The following is a 17,863-nucleotide window of genomic DNA, read 5'->3' on the forward strand; positions in this document are numbered from 1 at the left end:
AACCTCTATCTGACTTAATTCCTCAGTCAGGAGGGGCCATTCAGGCGGCGGTATCTCCCTGAGGTCTTCTGCCATGAAGACAGATGCAAAGAACTCATTCAATTTCTCTGCCACTTCTAAGTCTCCTTTTATCTCCCCTTTCCCTCCCTCACCATCCAGAGGGCCAACTGCTTCTCTGGTGGGTTTCCTGCTTCTAACGTATTTGAAGAAGCTTTTATTATTCCCCTTAATGTTGCTGGCCATGTGTTCCTCATAGTCTCGCTTGGCCTCCCATATCACCATCTGACGTTTCTTTTGCCACAGTTTATGTTCCTTTTTATTCTCCTCATTAGGGCAAGACTTCCATTTATGGAAGGAAGCTTCCTTGCCCTTTACAGCCTCTCTAACTTGGCTTGTTAGCCATGCGGGCACCCTCCTGGATTTAGTGGAACCCTTTCTTTGTGGTATACACCTCTGCTGGGCCTCTATTATTGTAGCAGCCTCCATGCACTCTGGAGAGATTGGACTCTTTTTACCTTCCCGTTCAACCTCCTTCTAACCAGCCTCCTCATTTGAGGGAAGTCCGCTCATCAGAAGTCAAGGGTTTTTGTGAGAGATTTGCCCGGTATTCTTCCCCCGATGTGCATGTCGAAACGGATCGCAGCATGATCACTGTTCCCCAATGGCTCAGTAACATTGACATCCCTAACCAGGTCCTGAGTACCGCACAATATTTAATCCAGAGTCACCTGTCCTCTGGTGGGCTCCATGACTAGCTGCTCTAAGGCACAGTCATTTAGCATGTCAAGGAATCCGGTCTCCTTTACATGACCAGAACACAAATTGATCCAGTCTATATGAGGATAATTGAAGTCCCCCATGATTACAACCCTGTCCCTCCTTGTCACCTCCCTGATCTGTTTCCTCATTTCAAGGTCCCCTTCCAATTTCTGTTCTGGAGGAGGATAGTACGCCCCCAGTATTACATTGCTCCACAGGCCTGGTAATTTAACCCATAGAGATTCTACGGTGGAGTCAGACCCACCTTCAATCTCTACTTTGCTGGATTCTATCCCTTCCTTAACATAAATGGCCACCCCATCTCCAACACGCCCCTCCCTGTCCCTCCTGTAGAGTTTATAGCCCGGGATTGCGGTATCCCACTGATTCTCCGCATTCCACCAGGTTTCCGTTATCCCCACTATGTCAATGTTTTCCCTTGTCACCAGAAATTCCAGTTCTCCCATCTTTGCCCAGAGACTTCAGGCATTCACATAAAAGCGAATTGTAGCCTAAGGCTCTCATGGAGGAGCAGAGACCAGTGTAACCATCTCCGCCTGATGTGCATTTGATGTGCCTTCCCCCCCACTTCAGGTGAAAGTTACATTGGATATGTATTTCATAGGGCTCATGTCTACCTCCCACAGGTAAGGTACCCTAGCAGGTTTAATTACCATTCTCCAATTCAGTTGTGGTAACATTTTTAAAACATTATCATCCTTTTTGAACTAAAGCTTCCTTTGGAACAATTTTCTAGTGATGTAAAAAAACGAACATCTGCCATACAGACACCTTTTCATACAGCAGGTCCCCCCCCCCCACTGTAGGGAAGTTTCATAATGGCTTTTTCCACTGTATGTTTTCATTTGCATGTATACACATTACCTCTCATTTTTCTGACCAGCAGGCTAATGCAAAAAAAAGAAAATATAGCTCAACATGCATTTGAAGTGAACACAGAATTAGATGGAGGCAGAAACAGCCCTTGCTCTGGTAAACAAAATGGTTTGAGCATCACAAACCAGCAGACCAAAATACAGTTGTAACCATTACAAACAACTGTTGCTCAGAAATATGAATTATTATTAAGATTATACAACCGAATTAACCTGGCTGGGTAACTATATCAACAAAAGTAGTTAATTCTATACAATTCTGTAGCAATTCTATACAAAAACTACTTAAATGCCAAACTCAAATAAGCCAACAAGGAATAGCAATACCTTGTATACTATCAAGGCCCCCTACAGGTTTGCAGCTTTCAGTTCCTCAAAAAAATTCAAGCCAGGGCAGATTCCTCCAAAAGTTGGTCACCTCACCTCCAAGGTTCCTTTTTTCATTAATGCTTTTTGAGCACTTCTCATTATATTCTGGGCCCTATTCAAGGTGCTAGTCCAGGGGTCTCCAAACCTTTTGGCCAGAGGGCCACATCAAATATCTGGCATGGCGTGGAGGGCCGGAAAAAAATTAAATACAAAATTTAAATAAATAAGTTAGAGATAGAACTTGGATGAGTGAATAAATGGGCTCATTCATTCAACCTCTCTGGCCCTCAGAACACCCTCCAGACACAATCAGAGCGCAGTTCTGTTCATATTCAGTTGAGTGGGCCAGAGGCTTTCAGGGGACAAGAGGTTGGCTGCGGGCTGGAAAGAGGCTTGCTGTGGGCCGCATCTGGGGTTTGGAGACCCCTGTGCTAGTCAATGCAGATAAAGGGATTGAAGCAGCCAGAACACCCCATCATAGCATTTTTCCCCAGTGGCTGTTTGCTACTTTCTCTTCTTTTTGTGGGACAGTTTGTTTAGGTATTTAGAACACTTTTCTGTTAACACCGTATGTAACTATTCATACAAAAACAAGCCCCGATTGGCAAGGAAGATGGATTAATGTTTAAAGAAAGCGCAAGGGAAGGGAAAGCACAAATCAAATATTGTGACCCATTTAGAGAATTTAGCCCAAGGTCCTAGAACAGTGATTGTCAACCTTTTTCAACTCATGACACACTGACAAATCAGGGGTGGGCAAACTTTCAACTTTAGGGATCCTGGACCTTTAACAATTGCATAGGAGAGAATTTCCTGTGAGATGACAAGCTGCACCTGCTGAAATTCTCTCTCCTACACAATTGTTAAAGGTCCAGGATCCCTAAAGTTGAACATTTGCCAACCCCTGCACTAAATGGTCAAGACACACCATCAATTTTTTGACAATTGGCAAGGCACACCATGCAGTAGGCTTGCACACCATGCACACCAGCAGGAAGCTTAAATCCCCCAATGGACCTACTAAGAAATGACTCCAAACTTCCACGACACACCTGTGACCACTCACTGCACACTAATGTGCACAGTGGTTGAAAATTGCACCCCTAGGAAGAATAGAAGGTGTCTATAATTATATGGCAACAATTTAAAACTCACTTAAGTCAAAGGAGTCACAACCAATCAAAGGGGGCTTGAGGCTTGCCTTGTTGCAATATCAGATACATTGTAACAGGAAAGGCTGGAGGAAGAATGAGTAAATTATGTTTCACATTCTACTATAACTGAGGGTTCTTTACTCTGGTAGAATCTTCTTATGATTCAGAACCATTTTACTGGAATATAAAACAAAAAACACCATTCACTAAAGACAAAACACACTGCCCAGAAACATGGAAACTGGAGTCACAAGAAAAAATTTTAGTTGACAAAAAATTATACATAAAATGAGAAAAATCTCATTTGCGCAAGGTGCAAGCAGCTGCTTCAACACTAGGTACACTGCAGTTCCACCATTGGAAACATTACGGCACATTTACAAATATACAAATCCAGGATTAACGAACAGGAGGCAATACTAGAAGCACTTGTACAAAAAAAGACAAATTTCGTTTCAAGAGGCAGTCAGGTCAAGTAGCTTAAACTTCACTGGACGAATGAAGAGTTCACAGCCATCTTTCTATATTCCTGGGCACGTTAAGTTCAGAAGCACAAGCCAGGACACCAACTGCCATCTGTGCACAATTCTTGCCCATGCATTCAAAAACAAATTGCTGCTCAAATAGAACCCTCAGCTTTTTCCCTCTCAGGACAGAGGAAGGTGAGAATGAGGCACAAGAGGGAATACTTATAATAAAACCATTAAAATGCAAAGAGCTAGCTGATTGCTTCCAGAGACCTGCTCGAGTTCCACACTATTAAAAAGACAAATTGAGGAATGCATTTGCAAGTTTACTAGCATTGCTTTGAACCTGCTATCCAAGAGGAGTGCAGGGGTGACCCTTATCCCACCCCCATCAGATCCAATGATCAGGAGAAAGTTCTCACTTGGGTGCAGTCTCCAAACTAAAGATTTTCAGGCTCTCAAACCTGTACAATAATGCCCCAGCAAGTTCTATGACAAAGTTCCAAGAACTGCAAGCACAGTAATATATGAGACAGAAACCTAGGATGGTAAGGAAAATGGGGAAGGGAGGGAGCATCAGTGAAGTTTAAGTTACTGAGCGATTTCACAAATACTTTCAATATTTCACCCCACAGTTCCCAGAGTGTTGCGGTCATAAAAGATTTTCTTGTCCCCAAAGAGGGGCATCCATCCTCTGTCATTAATCTTTAGTGTCTTAAGTCCACCACAGTGTTGACCACTACTGGAGCAATGCAGGATATGAGGCACAGTTCAACCCAGTTGTCTGGCTGTCAATCCTGATGCTGCCAAAGATTCCACTGGGATCTGTTCTGAAGAAAGCCGAGGTTGTGGCTCAGTTGACTGCTCTCAGTAGCATGCTGCCTGCTGGCAAACTCCTTCTTGCACAGTCTCTATTCCTGTTGACTCTGCGGAATATTCCCGATGACTATTTTCTTCCCAGTGCTCCCCCAGAAGTTCGTATCAGGTGAAGCAGTTCCCCTTTCCCCCATATCCTAGCTGCCTTTGGGAAACAGGCTTGCTTCCTCTTCTCACGTTCTCCATTTAGTATTAAAAAGCTATGGCTTCACTAAGTCAAATGCATTCAGCAAACCCCAGATTCTATTTCCAGGGACTATAAACTGATTTGGGTATAATGAGAATTCCTTAAGACAACCTCACTAAGCATGCAGCAAAAGCTATGAGCTTCCACTGGCCATGCACGGAGGGCTCCATTTAATTAATTCCTCTACACTTTGTTATGTTTACTGCCCCTTTTGTAAACCAAAGTGGTGAATGTAGCATAGAACTCTCTTAAGACAGAAAGTGTAAGTTACCATTATGTACAATGCCACTCTGGCCACAAGAGCGCAGTCCACAACAGATCATGTGCCATACAAAAGTCATCAAGTGCACATTGGTTTCTGCCGGCCTTTGGCCCATGGACAATCATTCTCAGTCCCTGGTGGAATTCAGTTTCCCTCCCTTGCTCTCTCCTGCCTCCTACAGCTGAAGTAATGCAATAGCAGTGTCACAAAGTTAACAGCTGAACAACAGGGTAAGATTCATTGCACTGTGGCATCTTCTTAAAAAATAAAGACATGCTTCTCCAACAGTATTTCTTATGATAAGGACTGCTCCCTAGATGGCCGGCAGGTCCCCACAAGGTCAGAGGTTGTCCTTGCTCTGAGCATCGCATCCACCACATAGTGCCATGGCAACTATGGCAGAAAGGGTTTGTGGGTTTCCTTAAGATTCCTAGATGAAAATGCTTTACACTTAGTCATTATGGGCTACTCACAGGTTCGCTAGTCTACGTCTTGGTCACCATGCAGTCTTGAAAAGGTGAAGAATAGCTGATCTCTTAACACCGGTGACTGGAAATATACAGTAGTATAACCCCCTTGGATTGAGCTTTAACCCGTCCCTCTTCATCAGCTAAGTTTTAAACCATTAGAGCTTTTAATCCCATTTTAGCATCTTAAACCCTATCCTTTATTATTAGCTAGTCCTTTATGATGGCCCCTAGTTAGATCCCCTTCTCAAGAGTGTTGCAGTTTAAGATTTCTCCCCTTTCTCAGCCAAGGGCTGAGTCCCACCCCACCCCAGTCCACCAATGATGGTCTCCGAGTAGAGAGACCTTTCCTCTTCTGCCAGTGAGTTACCCTGATTTTTGTTTAAATTGGTCACGGAGGCCCACCCTCCCCCCACAACTTTGTAAATTTCAGGAGATGGGAAGCGAAGTCATTTTATGTCCCACAATGCTCTTCCCGTCCTCCCTAACCCCCCATTAACAGGGATCTGCAACACCGAGTTGTGGACGAGTTCCCAGGATCCCTCCCAGCGCATACAGGAACCTGAGGAAAAAAACAAGTAACAGTATTAACAGAAGCAAAAGTAATCCATAGATAACATTACAACCACTAATGACTAGAGCACTTTGAAAATGATGTTATTTACCTTCCTCAGAAGTAAGCCCATTGGTTCAGTAAGACATAGGCTGCAGTCCTCTTACTCACCAGAAAACACCTCTACTAATGATACAGCCAACATTGACCAGCTTGTCCACAGGACTCCTGGTCAAGGCTCATGCAACCCAGTAATACGTCCAAGGGGGATTCTGAATATGCTATTTGAGCATAGTATGGTATAGCCAAAAGCAAGCTTCAGTTCTACAAATCTTAAAGGAAACTCACACCCTTCTGTTAGTAGTTGCCATTGCACTAGTATGCTCTGAGCAAGGGCAACCTCTGAATTTGTAGGGACCTGCTCACCATGTAGGGACTAACCACAACTCAGCAGCACAGCCAGGGACCAAGGTCATAGTGTGAGAGGTATTTTTTTAAGCACTACTGCTACAGTATAGTTATCCATAACAGCAGTGCAATTCAAGTGACAGCTGAACTCTGAATGCCAGGATGAGGGTAGTTATTCCTCCTTCACTGCCATCTTGTGGCACAGCAAAAAGCTCCCTTTACCTTTACCTGAGCCATGCTGTAGGCAATCAGATGATCCCTACACAGGAAATCTGTTGTGTGTTCTCCACATTCTTGAGAACCAAAACTCTGTATCGCATGTATTCAGTGTCACTCATCAGATTCAGGATCACCAAGACTACAATTGACCTGACCAACCTCTTTCTCATGCCTCAGTAATTCCCACCCCACACTTTGATCACTTTCTCCACAATATTTCACTTCCAGTGACTCTACTTCCTTCTTAAAACTTTTCATTTTCCTATTGCTTGCTCTTCTCATACCCCGCATTCCATCAACTTTTGGGATTTAATGTTACATTATTCGAAATCTGAGACTCACCAAGTACGGTTTGCTGCTTCATCTAGACCCCATAGAATGCAGCTAGTCGCTCCTTCAGAAGTGGAGGAAATTGCTCTGAGAACTGCTGCCAGTTCTCCTCCCCAACTTGATCTTTGAAGCCATGGAGAATCTGAGAAAGAAGGAGACAATCATAAATGCAAGGGATGAAAGGTACAATGTAACACCGGCCATCCACAGTCATTTATCCTCTAGGATTAGATTCCTGAAAAACCCAGCAGATACGAAACTGCGGTTACCAAATCATTAATCCAAAGAGATAAGGTTCCCATGGAACTTCTATGTGATACATTATACAGTACAGGGTAAAAAATACAGTATATAAAGAGTGCACCCTTGACAAACGCATCCTTTGTTTGAGCAAGCCCTATTCCTCTCACACTTCAAATTTAGCAGCGAACTGTTAATGGCTGTAGCTCCATAAAGCATTCTGTAGCATTACTCAGCTGCTGCAAGGCATTCCGGGGCCTGCCAGGACTTCACTGGCTTGAGAATACATAGTTTCAGAATGGCTTCAAAATGGCCGCCACAAATTCAAAATGGCCGCCACAGATGCAACAAATAGCTTCAGTACAACCTCAGAGAGCTTCAGGACAGCCATAGATAGCCAAGAACAGGCAGCAGATGGAGCGATGCAACACTCTGGTTACTCATGCTGCAAATAAGCAAATGCACGGGAACTGAGTGCGCGAATAGGGAGAATTGACTGTATTAGGCTATTTATAGTCCTACAGGTTCAGAATGACCCCAAGAGTCTTGATTCTAACCACTAAAGTGTGGCCTTTTTTCACCCTGATGAAGGCAGCAGCATGATACAAGTTTTTTTGTTTTTTTACAGATTTCTTTTCCCCCCTCAACTGGTAATAGAGGGAACAGGAAAAAAGCTAATTTATCAATTCAAACATATATACCATCCTATATGAAACAAAACAAAGTCCAACTTGATATATTACTGCACATATTTTTATTAATAACTAATTAATAATTTTATTAATAAATAAATTAATAATTTATTAATAATTTTAATTATTAATAATTTAATTTATTAATAATTAAAATTAAAAATTTTAAATAATAATTTTTATTAATAATTAATATTTTTATTAATAATATTATTATTAATTGGCAGTGAAAAGCTTACTGCCATCCTTCCTGCTATTATTAAATGAGCAAACATTTCCACATCTTCTGCCACAACCACATAGCACAAAACAGCTACTAATGGATTCCCTGGCAATTTGTAACTGATAAAATCTCTGATTAGCTCCCAGACTGAAATCCAAAACGATTTGATCTCTCCCATACTGAAATCCAAAACGATTTGGTCTTTGCAGGACAAGAAGATATGATAGATATCTGCTCTAGAAAGATCACATCTCCAACACTTCCCTGTACTGCCTGGATAAATGTGTCATAATCTCTATGGAGTCAAGTACTGTACTACCAATCAGTTTATAAGAAGCTTCCTTAGAATACGTAACGTTCTTTTAGGAATAATTTCAACCAATCATTTCCTCACCTAAATCTCTCCCATCACTCTTATAATTGCACGCATCTGTTGTTAAGCAGATCATATAAATTACTAATTGATACTCTTACTGATTACTTAATGGATATTACATATTTTAGTTTTCTATGCTCTCTATCTACCATGTCTTACCAATTGTCCTAATGCATGCCTTATTTGGAAACACTGAGATAATATCTGTTTTCTTCTGATATTTCTCCATCCATCACAAAAACTAGCCATTTCTAATAATTACACATTCCCCGGGGCATTACACTCCCCTTCTGCATTATGCAGGGCATAAATTAAATGGTGAAATGGTCTATCTTCCTCACTGCAGAACCACAATATATTTAAAAGGAATTGAGAGTTCATGTTGCTCCAACATTATATCCTGAATATACAAACTTCTCAGCCAATTCATCATAGCAGCATAGTACTACAGTTTTACATTAGAAAATGCCAATCCACCCTCATAGAGTCTATCCTAAATATTTGTAGTCCCTGTTGCCCATTTCCCTTGCAATACAAAAATCTAAGTGTTTTGTCAACTATTTAATACTGATAACTCAATTTTAAGGATAGGATTGTGCCCTCCATTTAGAACCAGCTAAGCTCTAAAATGATACATCAACTTCTATATTAATTGAACTATATTATATTAGCTGAACTAACTATATTATCAACTGAATTTCACTGACAAATAAAGGATAGATGTAGTAAGAGAAACATTTGGAACTGCAATCTGTGTTAGGGAGCAGTAAAAGTGTATGCAACAAAAATGTCATCATCAAGCTAGATTAACAAATCCCTCATGGATAAGAGCCCTTTTTTAGTCTATTGCCATTTAAGCCTCTTCTTTGTGGTCACATACCTTATAAAACATGTCCCTCAAATCATCCTTTGGACTCACCCAAGAAGCAACAGCATCACAGAAGAAAATAAAATCCTACAGAAGTAAGAGAAGAGTAACTCAATACAAATTCAAATGCATCAGAAGCAAAGATTTCCCACCATTCTAAAACAGCACAGAATCTGAAAATCAGCTACACTTCAAAAATCTAACCTATGTCAGCCTGACAAAATATCTTATATGATGGTGCAGAGGTTATCAAGCACTCTTGATTAATTGTGAGATCACTAACTAGTGTGCATCTAGAGATGCTCACTGAAGAAAATGAATCAGGTTAGTTCTAAAAAAGGGGTCAAAAAGATACTGCTCCAAAAGAGATATAGCTTCCTACTTTGAAATCTGAGTTTGACCAGTCTGATTTGGTGGACTTTTTCACACTTAGACTACCTATCGTCCTAGATCAGTTAGAGAACATTTTGTAAGCCCCCAGAAATAAACTGTTTTTAGGGGAGCCAATTCATCCCAACCCCCTCTTTATATAAGGAAGTAGGAAATAAGGGAATGACCAAAAAAGAAAACAAATTGCTAGTAGAAGATGAAAGAAAAAGAAAAATCCTAGCTGAAGCCATTTCTGCCCAGCATTGCATATATGCAACAGGGATCAAATGTGTACACCTGTGGGCTGGGAAGAAATGGGTTAACTAGACCTTGAAGGTCAGGGTGTGGAGCAAGCAGGTCAGGAAACTGAATGGAATTTTCTGGGCCAGGTTCTCTCAAAGCCTTTACTAATTATCCTCTTGCCTCTTGAGCAGTTGGGAGGAGAGTAACTCACTCTGGATGTGTCCTCCACCAACAGAGTATTCAGGCACAGAACTAGGATTAGTAGGCCACAGAGGGATGTGGCAGGGTTGAAACTTCTGTTTCAGCTCAGCAAGTAAGAAACCCCAACAGAATAAGCAACTGTATGCTATGTAGCCAGATAATAAATTCAGTGAGCATGTAAAAAGCAGGATGGATGTCAGAAGTGGGCATACTGACCAGGTCAAGTGTCTATCTAGCTCTGCATTATCTGATTACAGCCAAGACACACGTTCAAGGAAGTCTGCAACCGTGCTATAAAAATTGCCTCTTCCAGTATCTGTAGACTGAGGTATACCAACTCTGAATAAACAAGTTGTTCTTGTAACTGTAATGTCACTGAAGTCAATCCATCCTGTACCTATCTAATTCTTTCAACATCAGTATCACACACATCATCCCATTACTATTCCACGTATTTGAAGTACTTCTGTTTTAAAGCCTGCTGCCTGTCAATTTCAGCAAAGACCTCAAATTTTACTGTTAAAGTTGTCCCCATAATTCACACTACATGTCAATAAAATCACATTTCTCCTTTCAGTTGTGCCCTACCCCCATTATAAAAAGCCTATAAATGAGATTGTTATAAGGATTTTTCTGCCCACTTTTTAAACTAGTAATACTACATCCCTTCTTAGATGAAGCAAGTGGGCAGCACACAATATGCTAATCAATGGTTCTACATGGAGTTCTACTGTTTCCTAAAAGGCTTTTCAAAGTCTTATCATGGTCTTCAAGGGTATCCTCTCTTGATACAGATAAAGAAAGGTTATAGAATGAGCCAGCATATATAAATACCTCCCCCCCCCCCCACAAAAAGACCTCAATACAGTTACCTGAACAACCCCACCAGGGTTTACCCCAATCATCATACAGATGCCACGGAAAGCAGAATCCTTCTCTTCGTTGTCTCGTATATTCCTCAGAGATGTACACCTGTGAGCCAGAGTATATATGTCATTGCACTGCAAAAGACAGAAGAACTAGCTTACCGTTTCTAAGACAAACTACAAAATGCACAACAACCATGGGGAGAATGAAGATTTATTCAAGAGCTAAGTATCAGATTATTTCTCCCATAACCTCTGTCCAGTGTGTGTTTTTCCCCAACCATGCTTTTACATGCCAGTATTGTTTTTGAGCATTTCTTTGTGGGTATTTAGAATTCGTTTCAGGATTAGATCTTAGTTGAAGTTAGGATGCAAGTTCATCCCCCTTTCAATAATTGAAACACACACACTTGAATGGCAGAGAGGAAAACAATATTAAATGTCACCAGTACTATACTTTAGCATCTACCTGCATGATAATGAATATACTTTAGAGTACTTTATTAATTTTTTCCTTAAAATACTGCTGCATGAGCACTTTATGCTCTAGTTGCACAGTGGGAGAACACATTGCTATCCAAAGAATTACAAGGTGTGGAAGAGGGGCCGGGGACTGGACAAGAGGTGCAAGATGTGTGAAAACAATTCTGCGCTTTCATTACCTGTCAAAGACTATCTAGCAATTGGCCATGATTCTTGGAAAACCACATTCACTATGACAAACAGCAGTGCATGTGTTAACTGTACCACATTCTTTCATACACAAAATACTGTAGACTGCTCAGAAAATGTGGTAATCTTTCAACAAGAGCACAACCTGGGGGATGACATATGGAGGCAAATATGCATCTACTGAACAAAAAACATTGTATAGAAATGTCTTGAGATGCATATACACTTCATCTCGAATCTCAAGTGTCAGACAACATGACAGTGGCCTTGGTATGCCATCCACTACAAAATGAGGATCATGAAGTCATGTTTCTTTTCTCAGTACAACACTAACCAAGGTCTGATAAACTGCTGCAGCATTGGTGCCACCTCTTGAGGACAGACGTAACCCAAGCGTCCAATTGTGATGGCTAGAAAAGGGAGAGAAACGAGCTTGTCACAACTTCTCAGAGAAGCCTGCCTTGTTGGTTCTGTAGCATCAGACAGGCAGGAAAAATGGATGAAGGCATATAGCACCTAGATAGCATTGTACCAAAAGCAGCAGGATCAGGGGAGGGGGGAGTGTTAGAACATCAGCATGAAACATGTTAATACTCAAGAACCATGTTTGTTGACTGCTGTATGCAGAAAGTATCAGAAGAGGCTTCCAGGAAGCAACTCAATTATGTGATCCTGAAACATGGTCTTCATAAGCTCTCAGCAATAGAAACATTTCAGACTGGTTTCTAGACTTTGATTATAATTAGTCATGGCATGTTAAAGAAATAGCCCTAGATCCTTGAAACTGAAATACATTGATATGCTAATTGCAAGGGAAGGGCTGCAGCTCAGTAGTAGAACATTTGCTTTGCATGCAGAAGGTTCCAAGTTCAATCATTGGCATCTCCAGGTATACTGAAGCAAAACCTGTCTGAAACCTGGACAGACACTGCTAGTCAGTGTAGACTTAACTATGTGGACCATTGGTCTGAGTCAGGCAGCTTCACGTGCTCCAGTATAAAAAAGGGCAGGTCTTATTTCTAAAGCAGACACATGAAAGGGTACATAAAGCCCTTTATCTGCAGATCAGGCATTATAATAAGCACAAGATACCTGAATTAAGACCAGAAGCTCACCTGTGTTTTCCAGAAGGGTTTTGGGGGTATTTGGACGATTGATAATCTCCACAAGGTTATTCAGGACCATCTGGACATAGGGTTGCATCTCAGCCCCTGGTAAGAAGAAATTAGTCAGCTGAGTTGATTGTCTGGGTCCTCAAAACTGAATTTCTACCCACAACTATATATATATATATATATATATATATATATATATATATATATCCCCCATCTTGTTGGCTCAAAATACAGAAGTCAAGAAAAACCTGTGTCAGCCTTGGGAGTGAAGCACAAAGCAGCGATCCCCCACACAGGGAAACCACCTTCCTCTTCAAGGCAGGTCACCATTAAAGACAAATTTCACTGGTGAAATATTTACTAAAATATTTGGTGGCTATGACTACAATCTCATTAAGAATTAATCCAGGAATAGAGAAAAGCAGAGACCTTATTAGGACAGTGATAGAAACAATTTAGTGGCTACTTGCAGCTCAAGAACATCTGCAGTTACAGCCATCATGTGCTGAAGAGTCTCTTAAGCAGACAAAATGCTGCGAATTCTAACATGCTGAAGACGTGACGAACATTACAAGAGCCAGAAAGGGCATAACTACAAGTGGCACAGTAGCACAAGGCTAGCCACTGATGTCACTGGGGGCTCCTGGTACACTTACCCATCTGCATGCAGATTTCTCCAATAGCCCAGGTGGCATTATTGCACACAGAAATGAACTCTGGATTCAAGTTGGTCCCTAGGATGGGCATGAATTCAGCTGAAGAGAAAAGCATTCTGTCAGCAATGATTATCACCAAAGCAAGGAACAAATCCTTATTACCAAATGCTAGTCTCAAAATGACTAAGGCAAAAGCTCCCAGCTCAAACTATGAGCTGGCCACGTAAAACAGCCAGGGAAGCCGCGGAATCCTCACAAGAAACCCACCACCCTATACATTGTATACAATTATAGAATTATACAACAGAATTTTATAGAATTGTAGCTCTAATGGGGAACTGAGGCCCATTAGATCAAGGGAGTCGCCAGTCAAAAGTTTAGTAATCACTGGACTAAGGCATTACAGAACTGTGTTCTTTATAGGCAAAGAGGCAGCAACACTCTTTCAATTTCAAGTTCAGCCTTAGAGAGGATTCAGAAAAAAAATGCAGTAACATACTAAGAACCTAATTACTGAGAAACAAAAACACTAGTAAGTGAAGGTGATAAACAAGGTCTACCACAATGCTTTCCCTTGGAAAGAGACAGGAATGAACCGTGGGAGCAGCTCCTCCATGGGCTATAAGAATTCTTCACTTTCATAGTCTTTTCTATAACGGACAAGTGGGATGAGCATCCAAGAGTGCCCCCTCCACTGTGAGAGAAATAAACTCAATGCTTATTTTAAGAGAGCCACAGTCCTTAGTTGCAAGAGAATGCCTCAGATCATGACAACATGAATCCAAGGAGGACTCAAAACCAGAGGATAAAAGCAAACAAATACAGACAAGTTTGGGAATTTATGGATTAGAACACTCAACATATGGCAACATCAGACTTGCATCCCTCAATTGCTTCAGAGGCAGCAGCAAGGTGACACCTCACACAATGCAGTTGCATTTGAGGATTTCCGTTAATGCAATTTGCAGGTCCTAGTCATTTCTTGTCCAAGATTAATGCAACAAGAGCCAAGTATCAGTGTCAGCAAGTCTCAAAAGCTGTAGCAACAGAATTAATCCATCAGGTTACACTGGATAGCCACTTTCCCACCAGTCCACCCTTGGGATTAAACTACAGTATGAATAAAGTGATTACACCTCTCTCAAGGCAAGACGCAAGAGGGCATAGGACAAGAACACAACAGGAACCTACCAATGCATGGCTTGACATGCATGAAACAGGCTTTGGTAAGGTCTCCCAGGAGTGCAAAAGAGCTCTGCCGAACCTCGGGCATGGTGTCCTACAAGGAGAGCAAGAAAGATTAGTGAGACCAGTGCTGTGTGTGCCATCTTGATATGGCAGGACCCATAAGGTTTGGCACTGTAGCAAACACCCAGTCTCTTAACTGGCAGAAGGAAAACAGTACAAGATCTAGTATGCTGGAGGAAGGCAGGCATATGAATGTGGCTCTGTGTGTCATGTTTGTTTTTTTAATTTCCCCATTTTTTCCTGTTAATTTCCTTTGTTTCTTTAAGATTATGAACCCCTTTAGGACAGGGAAATATCTTGATTACTTTTGCACAGTAAGCCAAGCTTGGTAACTTTGTTGAAGAGTGATAGAAATATTCTATTGTAACTAAAAAATAAACTCACTATCCAATTCTTTTTTATTTATAGGCAATCCATAGGCTTCCTACCAGATAGGGAACCTTGAACAAATGTAGTGGATCAGTACAATTAACAGAGCAGCCCTCTCCCAACACTGGGAATTGCCTCTGCTAACTTCATTCTGGTCATGCTCCCAGGACAGTAAGATGCTCCTTACTCTGAAACTGTACAACTGCTCTCCCCACCCAAAGCTCTTTATGTGGCCTCTAGAGTATTGAAAATCTTTTACAGTCTAGTTTTGGTGGGAATATTAAGCAGTGAACTCAATATTTTTTTGCTGCATTATAGGTCCAACCTTGTTATACACTGATTTTTTATACACAGATTTGATTCAACGTGAATGGCCACTGCAAATGAGAAGGAATGTGCCGGTCCCTGGAGAAGGGGAAAAATGCATCCCTGTAAAATCACAATTTAAAAAGTTGCTTTTCTCACTGTTGTAGAGAGATAGTCATGCAAGCAATTAGGGGTATAACCTAATTATCCATGGGTTTTTCTATCTCAATGAGATGAGAAGAGCCCTTTAAATTAAAGGAAAACAGTCACTTAACAATAGCCTTACTAATTGGAGAGAGAGGAGCCAGCTGCCAATCCATCAATCATTCTCTCTCCTTCAAGGCAAGCCCTCCCTTCCCCCTGAAAGAAAGATAATGACTTTGCATTGGTGAAGGGAGGGGTCACTGCCTAGGCTTTTTCTAAGCACCTGGAGAAAGACTGATTGATGGATTGTCTGCCTAATGATTCTGTCTTACATCATAAAGGTCAGCAAGGCTGTTTTAAAATCCTGGCAAAGGGATATTGTTTTTTAAATAGATTAAATAGATATGATTTTTGCCATCCCTCCCGAATGAGCTCAACCTGTATTCCCAAATCAATTTCTCCCACTTTGTTCTGGCCATTGATCCAATCCCATATTAGATTCAGACATCTGATCTTCCAATCAGATGTCTAATTGTCCATTTGAACATACCACCAAAAAAAAACAACTCTTCTCCCCTTCTAAGTCCTAGGGTGCCAGACAAACTTTCTCCCAATCTCAGCAATATAAAATATGCTTCTGTAGTGTACTCCAGTTTTCTGTTTTCTCATGTGACACATTTCTCTACTGAAATAATTTTCAGTATTTAACTCATTTTCATATGCTCACAAGGATAATTTTACATTTAAAGAGATTTGTCAGCCAACTGATAACTCATCTTATTTTAGCCTTCTGGTCCTTACTTCCTTCTGTCTACATAATATGCTATGGCATTAAAAACTTTAACATCAGACATAATACTCAAAAGCTCACAAGCTTACTTTGCAGAATTTACACTAGTCTCAAGTAGATCAAAAGTTTAAGGGGGTTTATAAATTGCTTTTCAACAAGAGTTCATAGAGCTGTTTAACATAAAATGTTGAAATCTTAAACCTACACTGCGCTAGCACAACACAAGTCCCAGAAGTTGCGATCGGGCCTAAAGAAGCAGCTGCACATCCAGCATTGGAACTCTCACCCACCTGCATACACTGAAAGAGCAGAGTCATGATATTGCTCCGGGCCACAAGTTGCTCCACGTGACATCCCAGACCTTCAGCCAAGCCACTCAGCAGGTCAAGAGCAACTATCATGAAGTCTTTATCAGGAGCTTCATATTGATCTGGGTGCTGACTGTACATCTATAAATTGGAGAATGGAAAACCAACAGGCTGAACAGAATGGTTGCATTATTAAAGCAGTGCACAAAAGAGGTCAAGAATCAGTTGCTAAGTGGATCAAGGATTCCACATGACTGGCTTCTGTCCATATATATTCCCAAGTGTGGTTGCATTGTCCACATCCAATTCCCAGTACAACAGGAATCCAAGTTTCCTGGCATTGTTAGTGCTGAATGCAAGCACACTTCTTGTAGGCACCAACATATCATACCATGGCTTGGGCAAGAGTCTTCTGCACTAGAGTCACACAGCGCTGATAGACAGGTTCACAGTATGGGAGGAAGCCACTTTGGAGAGCAGTTGCTACAGATGACAAGCACTGCAGAGAAAAAAAAAACAATGACTCAAAGGGTCCTCTATGATTGCCATCTGGCTCACATTTCATTGCACTTAATCACTGAAGCCATTCACAACACAGAACAAATCTATCACAGAAGTAATATTAAAAATGTTTCTTTCAGTTAACTACAGTGATGTACCACCAACTTTGTGACATGCCAGGGAACAGGACCCACACAGTGGAAGGACTCTCTTACACTGCACCAGTGATGCTTTACCTTATTCATAGTATATAAATTCAATATATTTTCTAACTTTAAGCACCGGAAAACTTTAGCACTTCATGCTTGGTACAGACTCCACCAACATGCAAGTCCATCCAAATTAAAAATAACTATCCACTCACTTCAAGAAGAGGGAAAAGATCTTTGTCCTCATCCTTCAGCTCGTTCCACTTCTGGATCAGTGGCGGCATCAGTTTCTGAATATATTCCTTTGGGGGGAGAAGGAAGGAAGTTACAGTTACATTTTATAGTTGCATTTCTTCCATCCAGTACCACAAATCTAGCCCAGAAACCTTCAGAATGGAAAGACACTCAACACATTGCTTCAGGATTCGAATGTCTTGTATTTTCCATTGGTCATCACAGTTTCTGGGGTCAATGACTTAATTTACTGTGGGTTCACAATAGGCAGCCAAAAGGCTTCTTCTGGAATTCTACTTACCAGGGATAAAGCATACCAGAAGCTTCTGAATGCTTCCCACCTGAC

General features: G+C 41.2%; 1 protein-coding gene across 2 annotated transcripts in view; it reads right to left on the reverse strand.

Moving 5' to 3' along the window:
- Positions 1-2,882: 2,882 nt before the first annotated feature.
- Positions 2,883-17,863, reverse strand: part of TNPO2 (transportin 2) — a 33,622-nt gene continuing 18,641 nt past the window's right edge. For both annotated transcript variants that reach the window (XM_066614679.1, XM_066614680.1), the window contains exons 15-25: positions 17,499-17,585; positions 17,025-17,132; positions 16,616-16,774; positions 14,660-14,747; positions 13,469-13,567; positions 12,813-12,908; positions 12,032-12,107; positions 11,032-11,131; positions 9,359-9,433; positions 6,960-7,089; positions 2,883-5,999 (exon numbers count right to left, since the gene is read on the reverse strand). In XM_066614679.1, the coding sequence (XP_066470776.1) occupies positions 6,982-7,089; positions 9,359-9,433; positions 11,032-11,131; positions 12,032-12,107; positions 12,813-12,908; positions 13,469-13,567; positions 14,660-14,747; positions 16,616-16,774; positions 17,025-17,132; positions 17,499-17,585 (996 nt within the window). In that variant the 3' untranslated portion in view covers positions 2,883-5,999; positions 6,960-6,981. The remainder of the gene's footprint in view (positions 6,000-6,959; positions 7,090-9,358; positions 9,434-11,031; positions 11,132-12,031; positions 12,108-12,812; positions 12,909-13,468; positions 13,568-14,659; positions 14,748-16,615; positions 16,775-17,024; positions 17,133-17,498; positions 17,586-17,863) is intronic.

Source organism: Tiliqua scincoides, chromosome 2, assembly GCF_035046505.1.
Source record: "Tiliqua scincoides isolate rTilSci1 chromosome 2, rTilSci1.hap2, whole genome shotgun sequence".
NCBI classification, from domain to species: domain Eukaryota; kingdom Metazoa; phylum Chordata; class Lepidosauria; order Squamata; family Scincidae; genus Tiliqua; species Tiliqua scincoides.